The sequence below is a fragment of the Trichechus manatus genome, unplaced genomic scaffold (assembly GCF_000243295.1).
Source record: "Trichechus manatus latirostris isolate Lorelei unplaced genomic scaffold, TriManLat1.0 scaffold00181, whole genome shotgun sequence".
Lineage (NCBI taxonomy): Eukaryota > Metazoa > Chordata > Mammalia > Sirenia > Trichechidae > Trichechus > Trichechus manatus.
In genome coordinates, this window is record NW_004444117.1 from 2,923,573 (window position 1) to 2,941,567 (window position 17,995).

Here is a 17,995-nt window from a genome sequence, read left to right on the forward strand (position 1 = left end):
CTCTCGGCCGGCCTTGGGGCGGGGAGGGCTAGGGCGGCGCTCAGCAGCAGGGCATGCTGGGAAGGGCCGGCCCGGGCTCCCCAGGGACGAGGGCGCGTGGTGGTCTCCAAGTCTACCCTCTTGAGCCCATTTCTTGCCACCGCCTTTCTCTCTGAGCCTTCCCATCCCTCCCTGCAAGCCCACCACTGTCCCACACGGGCATAAATGTCGAGAAAGCAAAGGAGTTCCTGGTGACGGCCTAGGGGTCCCACTTCTTGTTTGGGCAAGGGCCGCGCCTTGGGCTGTTCCTGAAACCGGCGTTCCCCTGATCAGATGGCTTTCCTGTGCAGCCCACACCCCGCTCGGACCGGGACCCTGAAGCTTTGGGGTGGCTTGGCCGGTCGAGCTGGGGCGGGAAGCGCGCTCTTTGCCCAACCGCCGGGGCTGCGTCTCTCCCAGACTCGGGCGCTGCTGAGTCACGCGCGCTCCCACCTGCCGGCGGCCCGCATCTTCTTCCCAGACCCTGACCCTTCCCCCAGGGCCATGGGTCTCAGTGGGCCAAGGGTCACCGCGGAGACGCGGGGGGAGGGGTGAAGAGGGGGCGCTCCTCTCCGCAGGGCTGCTCCGTGCAGGGGTGCGAGGGTTGTCTGGAGCCTTCAGGGATGGATCAGCCACACCTGTCGACAAGTCCCTTTGTGCTCCCACATGCAAATCACCTTCGCACCTGCCTAGCCACTAGTCCAACCAAACTTCCCTTGGTCTCTGAGTTTCCCAGCCCTCGTGCTCCCACAAAGTCCACCGTGAAAGAGCATGACAGGACCCCATCTGGATGCAACATAGGGTGACATACCCTTCCTTCCCAGCTTCTTCCAAGGTGCTTCCCAGGGCCCCCTCAGAGGTGCTTCCCCAGGCCTTTCGAATAGGTCGCTTCGGTCACATACAGGGTTTCTTGGCTCATAGATCTAGGGCGGTTGGTCTGATCCCCTGCCCATGAGACCAACAGGCTGCGAACTCACCGGCCCTTGGGCATCACCTGCTGAACTGAACCCTGTGCTGACAGGTGGGTGTCTGGGTACCCAGAAGGAGTCTCTTGGGCTGCAGTGAAGCGCGGGCCCTGGGGGTATTCACGAGCCCCTGCCCCCTGTGCTCTCCTAGTACCTCTCAACCTATTGAACTGGGAACATCACTGGTGGATGGAGGATAAACCGCCAGGGAGGATGCTGTGTGCTGCTACCCGGGAGGCTGATTGCCCCGAATGGACTGGAGGCTACCAAGCTGGCAGGGTCGGTTGTACCACCCCTGGGGGTCTGCTTGTTCTGGCCGGCAATACCCACTGGACTGCTTAGGCACCTCTTGGCGTCGAGCCTCTGTGCTCCCCCCACCCCTTGCTCTGGGCATCCCCCGGCGGCCCGGGGACACTTTGCTGAGTCATGGCCAGGCCCAGGCCTGGGAGGAACCCCTTGCCTGTCTCTTGCCCCAAGAGCCGAGGCCAGATCCCAGTTTAGACGTCGGACTAACGGGGCGGGCCTCTTGGGGTCCCCGCTGCACTGGGGCAGTGAGGAGAGGGGCTGGCAGTGAAGGGAGCCCGGCAACTGTTGGGGGGGATGGTCACAGGAGACGTGGGGTGGCAGCGGGTGCGGGGCACCCTCAGGGCGGCTCGCGAGCGCGGCGGCCGGGCGGTGGGGGCGAAGACAGCGCAGGGAGACCCCGCCCCCAGGTGGCCGGTTGGGGCGGGGCTTCCGCGTTTTCTATAAAGGCTGCGCGCCGGCGGCCGGTTTTGTCCAGCTGGGTTAGTTCTTTCGCGTGCTGGCTATGGCGTCGCTCACTGTCAAGGCCTACCTTCTAGGCAAGGAGGATGCAGCCCGCGAAATCCGCCGTTTCAGCTTCTGCTTCAGCCCGGAGGCGGAAGCCGAAGCCGAGGCCGCGACTGGGCCCGGGCCTTGCGAGCGGCTGCTGAGCCGGGTGGCCTCCCTGTTCCCGGCGCTGCGGCCCGGCGGCTTCCAGGCGCACTACCGCGGTGAGCAGGGCCGGGGGTGGCGGCAGTGACGCAGGCCGAGCGGCCTCCGGACTGCCTGCCCTGCGGGGCGGGGGCTGCTGCTCTTCCTTCCCGTCGATGCCTGATGAGGTGAGGGAGGGCTGTTCTGGCAGTTGGGTGGGCAGTGGCCCGCGGCAGGTCCACACTTCGGCCTCGGGTGCCAGTCTGGAAGTCCAGGAGTGGGGGACCAAGTCTCGGTTCCGGCCCAGTCCCGGCTGTTCAGCGCTGGTCCTTCTGGAGCCAGGGGCTGCCAGACTCTGCGGGCTGATCTCAGGCCTGGGGGCGTCAGATGCCACCCCTCCCCCCGCCATGATGCTGCAGAGCTTGGCAAGGACGCGCGGGGGCGGCCTCTCGGCTCTCCGCTGGCGGCGGGCACTCTGGTTACACTCACATCTTGGCGCTTCGGAGTCTGGGCTTGCTTCCGCCAGGTGGTGGGTTCCCATTCTGCCCCTGAAGAGCCTGGGCGGAGCTGACCCGGAGGAAGAGGCCCCAGGGCAGGGGAGGAATGACACAGATAAACAACTGTGGTGTGCGGGGAACTATCCTGAGATAGCCTCTGTAAAGAGAGATCAGGGCCAGATCACAAAACGCCCAAGGCCAGGCAGAGTATGGACATTATCTCATAGGCGCTGGAGAGGCCGGCAAGATCAAAGCGTTCTTCTGGAGAGTTAGTGTAGAAATGGAGGCTGGGAAGCCTTTAGGGGCCCAGGAGCTAGCTTAGTTTTTGGCTGTGCTTGTGTGACTGGTGACTGCTGGGGGTGGGGTTTAGGAGGTTGTGGGAGGGAGGGCGGGGCAGCCAGGGCCAGCCTCTGGGGGAGGGACAGTGCCGGGACCTCCCACAGCAGTGCTGCTAGCCTGCCAGGTTCGCCCCTATCTTTTTTATTGGAACAACTTTTTTGAGATATAATTCATATGTCATACAATTTACCCATTAAAAGTGTATAACTCAATGGTTGTTAGCATATTTACAGATTTGTGCAACCATCGCCACAGTTTTAGAACATTTTCATCACCTTGAAAATAAACCCCATACCTTTAAGCTGTCACCCCCCCACCCCAATAGTCTGATTACCTCCAGCCCTAACTACCAGTCTACTTTCTGTTTCTATAGCTTTGCATGTTCTGGACATATGTGGTTTTTTTGTGACTGGCTTCTTTCACTTAGCATAGCGTTTTCAAAATGCGTCCATGTTGTAGCATGATGTAGTATTATGGTGGAATACTAGTCCATTGTATGGATACACATTCTGTTTTTCCATTCATCTGTTGATGGACACTTGGATTGTTTCCACCTTTTGGCACCACCTGTATTCTTGATGTTGTGATCTGGTGGCCCACAGGCCATATTCCGTCTGCAGATGGATGGTGTGGTTTGTCCTGCATGGTGGTGGTTTAAAACCATTTGAGCCAACATCTAAATATTGGAGACTACATTCAAATATGAATTTTCAGCAGGGTTTTGAACTAGTTTATTCAGGTTCCACTCTGCTGAGAATTTGCATTTACACCCTAGATATACTCAATCAGAATCTACATTTTAACAAGATCCCCAGGTAATTCTTCCATATACATTTTAATTCTTATGTAGATTCTGATTCAGTATATCTGGGGGGTAGAAATGCAAATTCTTAGCAGGGGGTTTAACTGGAATGAACTGGTTTGAAGCCCTGGCTTGCCTATTACTCCCCTAAACCTTAAGAAGCCTAAGGCCTTTGGAAGGCTGGGTCCCCCAGAACTGGTCAAAGACAGAATCTCCCACACTTGAAGATGAGCCTGGTTGGATATGGTCCAAGGGGCTCCAAGGCAGAGCACTGGGTGGCCAGCTATCACTGTTGTGGTGCCCTGCGCACACACACCTGCCGCTGGCATGCAGCCCATGGTCCAGAGGCTCAGGTTGGAGTCCGTACCTTCCCAACAGCGTCAGAGTGAATGGGCAATCTTGCCTCTCATCCCTTCCTCCCCCAGTTCACACAGAGGTTCCAGTTTATAGCCCTTGAAATGTCCCTTTACCACTGGCCTCAGCCCATTTCATCATCTCGTATCCAGCTGGAAGCCACAGGTACTCATGTGCTGTCTTTTAAACCATCTAGATGAGGACGGGGACTTGGTTGCCTTTTCCAGTGATGAGGAGCTGACAATGGCAATGTCCTATGTGAAGGATGACATCTTCCGTATTTACATAAAAGGTAAGGGACTGCTCTGGGTGTGGCCTGAAGCCAGGTGCTCCCTGCTGAGTAAAAATAGGGCTTGAGGGCTAGGAATCTGAGGGCTATTTAGACAGAGGCATAATAAATACTGAGTTTGCCCTTAGAAAGGAGTCCATGTTCACCATGTAAAGAGTGGGGTCTGAAGGGTCTCTGAGTCCACTCTTGATTGTGCCTAGACCAAGTGCCATGAGGCTGAGGGGGATGCTTTAGGGGTGCAGTGCAGGGTTTATTTTAGTGAGGAGCAAGGCCAGAGTGTGCCAGCACAGCTCCCTGATGCTCCGCAGGTGACTGGGCCCTGCGTGCCCAGTTTTCAGGTACAGCGATTGGGACTCACCTAGCAAGTTCTGAGGTTTCTTTGTTGCTGTCACCTGAACAACTGAATTCTGTGTGGAACTGGGTGTTTGGCGTGGGCCTTGCTGGCTGTGACAGCTCCACAATGGTGATGGAGAGGGAGGTCTTTGGGGGGCCTCACCTCAATGGCTTTCTCCACCCTCCCTGCAGAGAAGAAGGAGTGCCGGCGGGACCACCGCCCCCCGTGTGCTCAGGAGGTGCCCCGCAGCATGGTGCACCCCAATGTGATCTGTGACGGTTGCAATGGGCCCGTGGTGGGAACCCGCTACAAGTGCAGTGTCTGCCCAGACTACGACCTGTGTGCGGCCTGTGAGGGGAAGGGCTTGCATAGGGAGCACAGCAAGCTCGCGTTCCCCAGCCCCTTTGGGCACCTCTCTGAGGTAAGCAGGGCCTCTGCAGCCTGGGGTGGGTGCTGGGGCGGCAGGAACCACCTGGCCCTGCACTGCCCTGTTCCTCTGCTTGCTTTTCCTACAGGGCTTCTCTCACAGCCGCTGGCTCCGGAAGCTGAAACATGGGCACTTCGGGTGGCCAGGCTGGGAAATGGGCCCACCAGGCAACTGGAGCCCACGTCCTCCTCGGGCGGGGGATGCCCGCACCGGCCCCTCGGCGGAATCAGGTGAGGCTCATCCAGGCAGCCTGTCCTGTGTGTGCTGTCAAAGGCCAGCAGAGCTGGAGGACCATCTTTATTCTCTGGTGCTGTTACCCAAACCTTCCATGTGCACTGATGCCTGCTATGCCTGTGGCTGGGCCAGGTGCTTTCACAGCCATCCGTGTCATTTAATCCTCACAAGAGCCCTGCAAAGTTGGGAGTATTAGCTCTGTTTCACAAGTGGGAAAGCTGAGGGGCAGCAGGGATCACCCAAGGCCACTAGTGTACCCAGCAGTCAACCACTTCGTTGTGTAGCCCATCTGGGTGCCCTGAGATCAGGCCTTTGGGCCATCCAGTCCCCGGAGCCTGTAATAGACTCTTGTTTTCTCATGTCAGCTTTCAGGATACCCAGAGCCACATCTGCTCTTGTTAAAACACAGTCACAAAGTTAAAAATTTACATGTGGCTTGCAGTCTATTGTTTTGTGTTCTGGTCTTCTTTTGATTTTATTAATCTTACTGTGTTTTTTGATTAATTTCATCTTTGGGACAAAGGTGGGGATATTTTTTGATTTTGAGTAAATAATATATCTCAGACATGGCCAATATTTACATACCACATATTCCGAGCCCTGCTGGGTTACCGAGCACCAGGACCACAGACAAAGGAGGAGGAACAAGTTGGAGGATGAAGTGGTTTAGGATGTGGCCCCACGGGCGCAGGTGGCCAGGGGAGGGGAGGAGGAGTATGTGGGCTGCCAGGATAAGGCATCCACTAGGACACAGAGGCTGCCTGGGGTAATAGTGACCTAGGGAGGAAACTGATAGGACTGCGAACGGGTATCAGAGTCATCAAGAAACATGGCTTGAATAACACATACCTTTATTTTTGTTTTAAAAATCGAAGTTTCTGGGCCCTCAGAGGATCCCAGTGTCAACTTCCTGAAGAATGTAGGGGAAAGTGTGGCCGCTGCGCTCAGCCCTCTGGGTAAGTAGGCTTTCATTGTTTTATAGCAGTTAAGTGTTTTGTGAACTTGGCCTTTTGGTGGCTTTCACCTCTGACTCTGTGGAGGGATGGGTAACTGATGTGGCCTTGAGACTGTTGAGTATTTGTTGCCTCAAGCCAGCCTTTGCCAAGTGGTGGGTTACAGGCAACTCAAGGTTCAATTCCCTGACAAATTCCCGAGCTTCCCACAAGGAGGGATATGGAATCAAACATGGATGGGACATTCCCAATAGGGAGGGTGACCAGACTCTGGCCGAAGGGCCCAACTGCCAACTTCTGAGTGCCCTTTGGGGGAAGGACAATTTGCATTTTCCCCTAAGGTGAGCCTTGGGATTTACTCAAGGATGTGGGTGAGTATTTAGTTGAGGGGCCGTTTATCTTTTCCTTCCTTTTTGTTTGCAATCCCCTTACCTTTCCTGGGTGCTTTCTGGGCCTGTGCCTAGTGCTGGAGAGTGAGGGGACAGCGTAGAAAGGATGCCTTCTGTCACGCCTTTCCAGGGCCTCTGATTTCAGAGTAGGTAGATCAGCAGAGTGTGTGACGTGCAACAGCTGTCCCTTCAGTGGCGTGACATGACCTGAGGTGGGCTCTGGGGCTCACTGCTGTGGCTTTAGAAAACACCTATTCATCTGATAGTCTGGAGGTGGGGGCTGCAGGGCTAGGTTTTGTTAACAGTGAGAATCAGCTAATGAAGGGGACTTCTAGTTGTAGATTATGATGGATCCATGATGTCAGCCTAGGAGAAAGAGGGCACCTTTCTGTTTTCAGTGGGAGGAAGTATCCCCCTACCTGTCCAAAGTTGTGTCACATGTTTGAAAGAATACCAGTGGAAGGGTGCCCAGCCCTGCCAACCACTGTTCTGGCTTCCAGGGTAACTTCCGTCTCCTCTGACTGAAACCACTTCCACTCACACCGATTCTGCCCCAGGACATGCCTTTGAAGCAGCAGTGACGTCTGGGCATGGCTGCTAAGATGAAGTCGCTCACACCACACATGGTTTCTGTACTGCTAAAGACTTAAGAGAATGAGCAAGAGAACTGATACTCTTCATGCTTTCCCAAAAGGATAAAACAGTGGAGGATGATCAGATTATAATGGGGAGATAAGCTGTGCTTAAATGCCATCTGACACTCACTGAAGATACAGCAAAGGTTTGAAAGACTGAAGTAGAAGTCTGAGGGGGTGGTCATCCCACTAACGGCCTACAGTTTAGGGGCCATGGGAAGCTTCTCTGTGGAAGAGTCAGTGGAGCAATGCTTCTCAGGCCTGGCTGAGCTTCAGAATCCCTAACAGGGTTTTTTGTGGTTTTTTTTTTGCTATACATTTTGGTGTATGGAAAACTTTATTAAAATTATTTTGAAGAACAAAGTCTTTCACTAAAGGAATGAGACATCCTGGGAAGTCACAACCCAGGATTTCTAGGTCCCACCTTTCGTGACTGGTTAGGTGGGTCTGGGGTGGGGCCTGAAATCTCTGCTTTCTGAAGGCTCCCCCGCGTGATCCTGGCTCACATTCTATGCCTCCCCAGAGCCATCGTGCCTGCGGAGTATTTCAGAACTGATGTGGATTCCCTACTCAGAAAATATGGTAGTAATTTTAGAAGTGCCCAGAGGTCCTTTGGGATAAGGATAAAGGCGTTTTCTCTTAACTAGGGAGGAGCCTGACACTCTACAAAACAGGGCAAGTTTCAGTAAAGTATGACGGAGTAGCTTCCATCGAGGAGATGTATTTGAGGATCTGCTTAAATTCTGTTGTTGAAGTTATAGGTATTTGCTTTTCTTTATGAGGAACTAAAAACCAGGATGACTCACACTGTTAACTGCCTACAAGGGGCTGTTCCCAGAGCAGGGGTTCAAAGGGGACCGAGTGAACAATACCTCCCAGGAGACAGTGCAGAGAATGAGTCAGGTGACTTAAAGAGCCAAAGCCCTTTCTTAGTAGGTGCCGTGAGAACCAGCTGAGCAAGTCTACCCGAGGCACAGGACTGGTCCTGGCTTGGAGGCCACAGTCACCGGCATCTAGGACGTAAAGGAACAGGGTCCTTCCTCCTCACAATGTCTTTGATAAACACACACAGGCTTTGGGGCAGCAGGGCACAGACTGGTGCACAGCCTGGTAAGCCCTGAAGTCTCAAGGGGTTAATCATCAAGTTGGAGAAATAATAATCTCTGATTCTGTCTACAGAAGAGTCCCATCATTCACCCATTTAAAAAAGAATGAGCAAGTATATTGGTGTTCACTGTACTATCCTTTTAGCTTTTCTGTTTGCTTGAATGTTTTCATAACGAAAAGTTGGAGGAAAAAAGGGAGAAAAACAGCTTAATGCAGATGGAGGTCCTTGTAGTTAAGCCTGCATTTATCTTTACTTCCTCGCCAAACTCTGCTAAAATAACAAACAGTAAAGAGATTAAACAAAAAGGTATAAATGGTATGTCACCAAATTTTGAAAGATGGTGAATGGATAGAGTTGGTAACCAAGGGTGGAAATATCAGAAACTTAAGTGCCTGCACAGGGGACACTGGTGAGGGCAAAAGTCCACTCAGGAATTGGGAGAGGCACAGGTGCCAGGAAAGGCAAGAGGTGGGAGTGGCATGGGCCAGGGACAAGGGGACTGGTTGAAAACCTCCATGAAGATCACTTAGAGACCCCAGGGACCCACTCAGCCAGATGAGGCCCTTGCCAGCCCTTGCAAGAAAACTGCTGTTTAATTCCTGGAGCACCTGACCCAGGGGACCTTCTCATGGGGCGTAGCAGAGGATAGGGCGAGGCACCAGGCTGAAGCTGGGCATCATGAGTAGTCAGCCTGATCAATGCGTCCAGCAGCCTGCTCCCTCACCAGGAGGGAGGTTAGGAGTTACTGTTCAGGAGAGGCTGAATGTGGTCAGAGGAGAGCCTGTGAGCCCGTGACATCTAGGCTTCACTGATGCTGGCCCAGTGCCCAGCCAGCCTGAAGATGGGATGCTGATGATGCCTTGCCCCACAGTCAGCCTTGTCTTAGTGTCTCACTAAGAAGCTGTTGGAGGATATGGGGAAAGTTATCAAAAAAAAGGACATCATTAAGTTTAGAAAAAAACTAAGGAAACAGTCAAGGTCACTACCTGGCCCAGCAAAGAACAATACTTACATAGTGGTACTAATATAAATGTTGAATTTTGTTTTAACCAAAAACCGAATTTTTGAAAGTATGGGGTAAGGGGAGGCAAATACTGATCTAGAGTAAGACATAGATGTAAACTTAAGCATTTACAAAAGAACAGTGTGAGCTGGAAGTTGGCTTTGGGGAGCGGGATGGGGTATGTGAGGGGGAGTTGTGAAGGCAGGGGATTGCTGTTTTTCCCTCTAAGCCTTTTGGAAGTGTTTGACTCTAATCTGTGGGCATGTAGTCTTTGATAAACTAATTTTAAAAGTAGGGCAGGGGATTCTGCCCCATCCCTTCCCTGAACATGTACCCAGAGTGTGCGAGATGGGCGGGGGACATGCTGCCCTGTGCTGCTCAGCTTCATGGGCTCATATGCAGCTTGATCTATTCTGTTTGCCTCAAGCAGAACTCTAGTGTTTAAATACGTGTGTTTCTCATATCACAAGGCCTTGACATGTGAGCCAAATGCTTCATGTGGTCTTCAGCCAAGGAAACCCTGCCTGGGGCATATTGGCCCCATGTAGATTTGGCTGTCACCCTGTTCTTAGGGCCTGACCCACCTGACATGCAGCCCTGCGTGAACCAGAGTGGCAGGAAGAGCCCCCAGCCCCCGCGGCTGCCATGGAGCCTTCATGGGTCTTCTGACCGCAGGCCTCGCCTCTTGTCCATTCTGCCCTAGAGTCATGCTTTCCTGACAGGCTCTGACCCACCATGCCCCTGCTTACAGGCTCTGTTATCTCCCTGTGGCCACAAGGGAGACTCGTTTCTCCAGGTTCATCCCTGCTATGGCACCAGCATCCTCTGCTCCACTGGTCTCCATCCTCCAGGCTCTCATGCCCTGCTGTTGCTCCCCACTGCCTACCTCCCTAGAGCCGATGCCCCTTCCCTTCACATCTTCTCTTCTTCCTCCCTGGCTGAACTCCCTTGGACAGAGCTGGCTCCTTGGACGCCCTCTCTTGCTCCCACCTAGTTGTGAGCTAGGCTGTCTGAGTCTTCCCTGGAATACCCTAAAGACACATGGAAGTCAACCCCTGCTCAGCCAGCCTCCTGGAAGCTTGGTCAGGGGTAGGAAAAACAAGGTCTCTTGATGGACTTTCTGGCTCAAGCTGACCTTGGATGTTAGCTGAGATTAATGTTTTACTAAGTTGGAGGAAAGGAAAAGTCTAATATGATGGACATGTCAGGAAGAGTTTTTCTAGAAGCTAAGTAATAAATCTGAGAGGATTTTAGGTCAGGATACTGGGAGACCCTGAAGATCAAAGATGGACCATCCATTTGCCTCTGACTCCTGGGTTTATGGGACTTGGTCTGGCCCCATACTGGCCGTTTGATTCGGGCTTGAGCTCTTTGTCACTGCTAGTGTCTGTATCCACATGACAAGTGCCCCATACTGACTCCTCAGATGCCTGTGAGGACGGGACCTGAAAGCTGTCAACCTGCAGCCCCTCAGCTCGCTGAGAGACCGCCTTTGCATTTTTGTTTTGCAGTCCCCTCTCTGAAGGACTTAATAGGTTTTTGTTTCTTCCTTGGCCTCTAGGCATCGAAGTTGATATTGATGTGGAACATGGAGGGAAAAGAAGCCGTTTGACATCCGCCTCTCCAAACAGTTCTAGCACAGAGGAGAAGTGCAACTCACAGCCAAACAGCTGTTCCTCTGAACCCAGCAAACCAGAGGGCAATGCGGAACACACAGCTCAGTCTCTGGTAGAGCAAATGAAAAAGATCACCTTGGAGCCTATGGGCCAGCCCGAGGCAAGCCTGCTCTCCCAGGTCACCTAAAAGGGCAGCCAGCAGGCGCTTTCTGCCCACAGCACCTCTCAGCCACCTTCCCTCACCAGCACTGACAGTCTGTTTCCTGGGTATTTAAGTCATTCTATGAACCTTCTGCTAGAACTTGTACAGAAAAATATACTTGGCCTTTGCAGCAGCTGCTCACTGTACCCATAGCTTCTTGCCTGCCCTACACACATACAAACACACACGAATTAGTGCTATGATTAGTTTCTGCCTATTGCTCCTGTTCCTTATGTGCTCACGGTGAGTTTTGTTCCAGGAACAGATGGAGTCCGATAACTGTTCAGGAGGAGATGATGACTGGACTCATTTGTCCTCAAAAGAAGTAGACCCGTCTACCGGTGAGCTCCAGTCTCTGCAGATGCCAGAATCCGAAGGGCCAAGCTCTCTGGACCCTTCCCACGACGGCCCCACAGGGCTGAAGGAAGCGGCACTGTACCCACATCTTCCACCAGGCAAGTGGCTTCAAGCAGTTTTATGTTTTTACTCTTCTCTCTCAGAGCCTCCTGTAGTTTCCTGCTTTTAGCAACAAAAGTGTGTGATGTTCTTGCCCGGGGCTTGTCTGTGGCTCTGAGAGAAAATGAGGAGTGGTTTTGTCCTCTTATGTTTATACTGAGCAATAGTAAGCTCAGCTAATTTTAGCAGTTTCTAAGATAGCCCCCAGACCAAGAATTAAGAAGGCAGATATATGTAGAGGAAAGCAGTGGATTTGGCGCTGCCACATAGGACCAAAAGTGACTTCATGGTTTCCTCACAGAGTGCTGACCTTAGGGCAGGGTCACAGCCCAGATCCCTGCAGGAGCCAGACAGGAACCAAACGAGTGCTGTGTGTAGTGTGTGAGGCAGTAGGGCAAGGTGGGGACTGTGGCAGCCTGATAGTATGCCCTGAATAAAGGGGGCAGCTGATACTCAGCTCTGTCACCTGGCAATGAGTTTAAAACAATGTTCAAGTGAGGGAAAACCCATCTGTGGGCCAAATCTGGCCTGTGGCTGTCAGTGTACATCTTTTCTGCCCTAGAGCAGGGGTGGCAAACTATGGCCTGTGGGCCAGGGTTGATTTTTACATTTTTAAATGCTTGGAACAAAAGCAAGGATATTTCATGACATGTGAAAATTATATACAATTCAAATTTCTGTGTCCATAAATAAAGTTTTATTGGAGCACAGCCATGCTCATTTTTTTACGTGTTGTCTAGGCTGCTTTCGTGCAATAATGGCAGAGTTAAGTAGTTGTGACAGAAACCATGTAGCTTGCCATAGGGGTCCCTGTGAGGGTAAGAGGGTGCACGTGGAGGGTCTGGCCGGGTGGGTACTTCCTGGCTGGGGGACAAGAGGCTGCTATAGTTGGCACACGGTGGGCTCAGTGCTGGCCTCTACTCATGGGCTCCTGTGACTCTCTCTGACAGAAGCTGACCCCCGGCTGATTGAGTCCCTCTCCCAGATGCTGTCCATGGGTTTCTCTGATGAAGGCGGCTGGCTCACCAGGCTCCTACAGACCAAGAATTATGACATTGGAGCTGCTCTGGACACCATCCAGTATTCAAAACACCCACCGCCATTGTGACAATGTTTGCTCAGTTAGTCTACCCCTTTTGTCTCCTAGTTGTGCTGAGCTAGTGTAGAACAGCAGGGCCTCTGAAAGGGCCACTTTCTCTGCATTCTTCTTCCAGACTCTGGGGGGGTGGGGATGCATGAAGCCATTTAGGGTAGTAGAAAAAGTGACATGATGGGGAGTTCCAAGTATGTGTATGTTTGAGAACCTAGCTGTTTTGAGATTGATGTTTGAGAAATGAAACCAGCATCTCTCGTGTGCCCTGGCTCTGGGCCTTGCCCTTGCTGAGGAGGACATGGAGGGCACACTGCAGCCTGTTGCTGTCCCCCCGCCCCCAGGATGATACCAGCAATCCAGAATATATCTTGTCTTATGACCTTCTGCTTTTTCTTTTTTTTAAATGACTAACAGTATGCTGACATTTAGTTGATTATCCGCTAAAAATCTGATATAGTCTGATTTTAGAGTACTGTTACTGTTTTGTGAGGGAGCAGAGGAGGGTGTCCTGGAGCAAGTGCTGGGGAGGAAGAATGGGGTTAGGACAGGACAGCCCAGTACTGTGGGTTTGGTGCTTGGGAATAAAGAAGGGCTGATAAGGCAAGTCCGAGACGTTGGTTTTCACTGAGTACTGCCTCCTTGTTCATAACCCACTATAGTTCTCTCCTTTCCAAATGTGTCAGTTGCTTCTGAAGTAAGAAAATCCCTTTGTAGCCATTCTGTTATAATATCTGTGATCAGTCTGTAATTAAATGCTGTACGCACTTTAATCAAAGACGTTGTCTTCTCCACAACAAAGCAAATCTGTTTGACTGTAGTATTTATTGTCAGCTTTCAGCAGTCGCCATAAATTATACTCAGCCCTATGATTTAAAAGCAACTCAAGGGTACCTTGTTTCTATTTGTCTAGAGATCTAGTGGAATAGGGCTCATGTGACAAATATACCTAGAGTAACAGCATGCTGGCCTCAGTTCACAGGTCATCATCAAAGTCCTCACCAGTTTTAAAGAGGTCACACAGTAGCACAGGTAGGGATTGCTGTTCCACTTTAACCAGGGGCCCACCCTCTGCCTGAAAAGTTCCTGGGCCCCATGGCTGCTCGGCGGTCTTCCTGCAGGGCCTCCTGGCCCCAGACGGAGTGTTTGGGACCCAAGGAGGCTGGAGAACATCAGGGGGCCCACTGGAGCAGCCTTCCCTTGGGCTCTGGGTCCAGGGCTCAGGCTGTACTGGACTGGCTGAACTGGGGCCTGTTTGCAGAGGTCTCAGTGGCTCCGTGTCCACATGGGAGCTCTTCCCAGGTGACAGAAGAAATCGTTCCCATTTAGAACATGCAGCCTTAGCCTGCTGGGCAGGCCTAGGTGGTTTCCACCGAGGAACAGTAAGCTCACTGCTGTTCCAATCCTCCAAGTTCTCCTGGAGGCAGCCTCTGCTTCCTTGTTCGACCTTCCCTGTTAGGTTAGTGTAGCTCTGAAACAGAAATAAGAGAAGATGGCCGCATCCTCTGTTTAGAAGAATGAGCCCCAGTGGCCAGGCAGGCCCAAGTCACAGGAGGAGGGAGCACCATGTGCCGGCACAATCACTCCTGCATCTGTACTCCTGGGGCTGGTTCTGCTCTTGTGCTCTACCTACTGGCTTGTTCTCAGGCTGGGGAGATGCTCTGCTTGTAAGGTTTACCTCACTGCAAATTCTCCATTAAATTCATGACTAGGCTTTCCAAAAAAAAGATACTCTCATGCAATCAAGAAGTCCACTGTATGGGGATCTTAAAGTCAGATGGGAGGCCTGGAAGGAGGTGAGAGCAGGAAAGGCCCTTAGAGACCACCTGGAATGGGGTGGGTGTGGATGCCCCCCTGCTGTTCAGTCCCGTCTGATGGGGGTGTCTTCACAGAGGTGGGTGGAGGAGGGCGAAGCCGTGTGTGGTTCTATGAGGCCTCCTGGCAGATGACAACAGGTGCGGGGACTGTCTGCCCTTTCACCTCAGGCACCAAAGAAGCACTGAGAGCTGGGCTCACGCTTACAAAGTAACTTGAAAAGGAGTGATACAGTGGGACCCTGTGACACTGTCACCCAGGCCTTGTGGAAGAGGCTTTGCCGTTCTGACACTGAGACACTGGCTCTGTCCCTGAATTTGTGACCTCAGTCCAGTCACTAAAACTTGACGAGCCTCAGTCCCTCGCCTTCAAAGCAGAAAAGAGCAGGCTTGTGGTGAGCATTAAGCATGATAAAGCAGCTTCAATGTTTGGTCCAGGGGCTGGCATGTGGTAAACATTACTACTATCATCGTCACTGGCATTATTCCGTAATTTAGGTATCAAGCATCATGTACTTACTGGGGGGCACAAAACTAGTTAGTGGCAAAACCCTTGAACTCTGCCTCTTGGCTTTGAGCCAGCACTCTGCGCCAAGGTCTGAGAAGCAGCCACAGCCAACCTTGGCTTATGTCAGGCTGTGGCAATGGCTGACACCAGCTCATTCCCACAGCTCCCCTGGCAGCGTGAAGCCAGGCCAGGGCGGTGAGCTCAGGAACCCGTGTTCTGCAGCACTGCATGTGCAGTGGAGTTAGCTAGGTGTGAAGCAGTAAAAACAAGAACACTTGCTAAGTGAATGCAGTGCCTTGAGTGTAAAAGTCTGCCACGAGGTGAGTTAGGGTGAAGATGGCAACACATCCTCAGAAATGCGGGCCAAGTCCTATTTGGAACAGTCTGACAAAGATCCCCCACTCCCTGCAGGATGAAGAAAATGGCCTGACCTCGGCAATCCCTACTGGTTAGCCGCCGTGGCTCTAAGGCATCAAGATGACCTCTCAACCATGAGGGCACGTCACTAAAGAGGATGAGCATGGGAGGGAAGCAGGGTACATGCCAGAGACAGGCCTACAGGCCTATAACCAAAACAAGACACCTGAGTGGAAAGTTGGGCTTTTGGGGGGTGTTAAGTCTTATACTTCATCAATTATCAAAAGAAAACAAGACAAAAAAAAAAAAAAAATCCTGTGTACGCTCAACGGTCACTGGAACCAGAACAGAAACACTGACCTCGTGGGGCTGCAAGGTGGCCTTGGAGTCGCCTTCTCTGCAACCTGAGTCCTGGGTGTCAGGGCTCCATTTCCTGGTGTGGAGAAAAGTGCTGTCAGCTACCCTAGTCCTGTCATCTGAGCACCTCACAGACTCGGACTCAGTGGAGCCTGCTCCAACACCCCAGCACAGATAGGAACCTTTTCATCCCTTAACGGCTTCCTAGGTGGCTGCTCAGCTTCTGCTCTACCACAAATAACAGCCTATAAACTTAATCCACGGCAGTCCACTTCTCTGCTTGATAGCTTGAAGGTGTTGGAAAATTCTTTAAACTGAAATCTACCTCCAAGTAGCACCCGCCCCATGAGAGCAACCCAAAATCCTTGACATCTAAATTTTCCTCTCTAGGCTAAAAGCGCCCAGCCCTTTGGCCACTCTTACCACACTTAGTTTTGTCAACCTTGTCCCTAAAATCAGTTCTTTCCTTAGGTTAGTACAGTCTGAGATGTTAAGTGACTTTTGTAAAAAGACAGGCACCGTGGTGCCTGCCCAGCCTCCCTTCTGCACCGCAGTGCCCAGTCCCAAGCCAGGCTGAGGAGGGCCAGTTGTGACAGCTGCTATTCAGCTTCCCCACATGCCAGTGCCCTCGCTTGGGCTTCTCCCACTTTGCTGACTGTTAGAGGTAGATCCTCAGTCCCACCATTCCAAGAGTTAACAAGAGCAATGGTACAAGGTCTGCACTGCTGACTAGCTAGGCACCTTTTTCTAGGGAGATTGTTACTGAAGGGAGGGTCTGGCTTCTCCAATCTGGACGAGAGCTGTCTATTGAAATACACTTCTTCTCCTTCCAGCTCCAGTTCTTTGGAGCCCTTTTCCAGATACTTCAGCCAGCGGCTCTCTCTGGGCTGCGATCTTTCCTACAGGATTGGGAAATGAGTTTATTCTCAGAATTGGAAAGCAGGCACTTTTATTGAAACTCCCCATCCCCACTCTTAGGTCCAAGGGTCTCAGGATTCACGTCTACCTCATTACCCAGAAAAGGGGAATCTCATGCCCTCAGGCACCACTGGGCTTGGTGCACACTGGCAACCACCGGGGAAGCAGCAGGCACAGCTTATCAAGAACCTAAAAAACAAGGAGGCAGGGCCAAGATGGTGGAATAGTCAGATGCTTCTGGTGGTCTCTCTTACAACAAAGACCCAAAAAAACAAGTGAATCAATTATATATGACAATCTAGGAGCCCTGAATATCAAAGGCAAAGTTGAGGAATCGGATTGAGTGGCACGGGGAGGGAAAGATGGTTCGGAAGCAGCAAGGAGTTGCCAGACCTGACCCGGCAGGAGCCTGAGCCCTTCGGCCTGGATCAGCTCAGCGGTGAGCAGTGAGGCAGACAAGCAGCAGTGCTTGGGAGGTGTTTTCCACACTGGGAGAGACCCAGCGGCAGAAAGTCTACTCAGCCATCCAGAACCAGTGAGAAGCAGCCCTCGATCAGTGAAACATAAGTATTTGCATCTGGCCTACTGCATGGATCAAAAACACCCCCCTTAGGGAAAAACCTTTCATTTACTTCCCTGCTCTGCACTGGATTCAGGATGGCTTCAGCGACTGCCAAGTCCCCTGGGCCAGAACTAGGACCCGTCAGGCACCCTGAGCCATTCTCCCTGCCTTGCAGAGGGAACAAATTAACAAATGGGGAAAAAATAATCTGCCAGCTCCCCTAAGCCAGGAACTCAGGGTAGGCACAGCTCCTTTGCCTAGGCAAAGGCTTAGGGGATCCATGGACTTTGAATGCCTTTCCCCCATGCAGGACTTGTGTGGGCCCGTTTCAACAGTGTAGGCCCTCATTACTGCAGTACAACAGGGTATATAACCTGAAGTCTAACTTCAACTGTTTCAGCTGTGAAGTGGCAGATTCGTGACATCTGACACTGGACACTGCTCTGCCCATTAAGTAGGGTCTTCCCACATCAGAGGCCTGAGGACTGGTGGCTCCACCCACGCCACCTAGCCACTTACGATAGGGGCCCAAGAATAAGAGGTGCCCCCTAGTCCTTACAGCCAACAGCACTATATGCTCATAGTCCAGCTGCAAAACCCACCCACCTACACACTCTAGGGAACAGGGACATGCTTTTCTCCTGGACACTCGGGGGTGGCCATCAGCCCCCTGACTTGCTCAGTGTGTGTCCCCCTGCTGCAGCCAGATGCCTGTGCCTACACCAATAACCCATGCCTGTCTAGGACTGTAGGTGAGAGCCTGCACCACACACTTGGTGGCTGACTACCTGGACACCTGAGCTGAATCCATACAGGGAGTGGGCAGACTCCTGGG

The 17,995-nt window shown here is 52.2% G+C and overlaps 2 protein-coding genes across 4 annotated transcripts in view; one reads left to right on the forward strand and one right to left on the reverse strand.

Moving 5' to 3' along the window:
- Window positions 1-1,706: 1,706 nt before the first annotated feature.
- On the forward strand, window positions 1,707-13,450 carry SQSTM1 (sequestosome 1). Of its 3 annotated transcripts, none has more exons than XM_004387158.2 (8): window positions 1,707-1,996; window positions 4,105-4,200; window positions 4,723-4,952; window positions 5,047-5,188; window positions 6,068-6,148; window positions 10,842-11,056; window positions 11,358-11,553; window positions 12,505-13,450. In XM_004387158.2, the coding sequence occupies exons 1-8, from the start codon at window positions 1,792-1,794 to the stop codon at window positions 12,660-12,662; spliced, it is 1,323 nt and encodes a 440-aa protein (XP_004387215.1). In that variant the 5' UTR covers window positions 1,707-1,791; the 3' UTR covers window positions 12,663-13,450. The 3 variants fall into 3 exon arrangements, 2 of the variants coding, with proteins under 2 accessions (XP_004387215.1, XP_023597218.1); XM_023741450.1 differs by having other exon boundaries at window positions 1,792-1,996; window positions 10,842-11,008; XR_002825730.1 differs by lacking the exon at window positions 12,505-13,450 and having other exon boundaries at window positions 1,792-1,996; window positions 10,842-11,163; window positions 11,358-11,466.
- Window positions 13,451-13,596: 146 nt separating this feature from the next.
- Window positions 13,597-17,995, reverse strand: part of MRNIP (MRN complex interacting protein) — a 22,446-nt gene continuing 18,047 nt past the window's right edge. Inside the window, exons 5-7 of the mRNA XM_004387184.2 lie at window positions 16,422-16,579; window positions 15,684-15,756; window positions 13,597-14,115 (exon numbers count right to left, since the gene is read on the reverse strand). Of these exons, the coding sequence (XP_004387241.1) occupies window positions 13,621-14,115; window positions 15,684-15,756; window positions 16,422-16,579 (726 nt within the window). The 3' untranslated portion in view covers window positions 13,597-13,620. The remainder of the gene's footprint in view (window positions 14,116-15,683; window positions 15,757-16,421; window positions 16,580-17,995) is intronic.

Excerpts from the sequence above, each read along its gene's own strand:
- SQSTM1 (XM_004387158.2), top strand. The coding sequence starts at position 1,792 with ATGGCGTCGCTCACTGTCAAGGCCTACCTTCTAGGCAAGGAGGATGCA. Across the intron at positions 4,201-4,722 it reads CTTCCGTATTTACATAAAAG|AGAAGAAGGAGTGCCGGCGG; the intron begins GTAAGGGACTGC and ends CCCTCCCTGCAG. Across the intron at positions 11,057-11,357 it reads AGCCTATGGGCCAGCCCGAG|GAACAGATGGAGTCCGATAA; the intron begins GCAAGCCTGCTC and ends GTTTTGTTCCAG.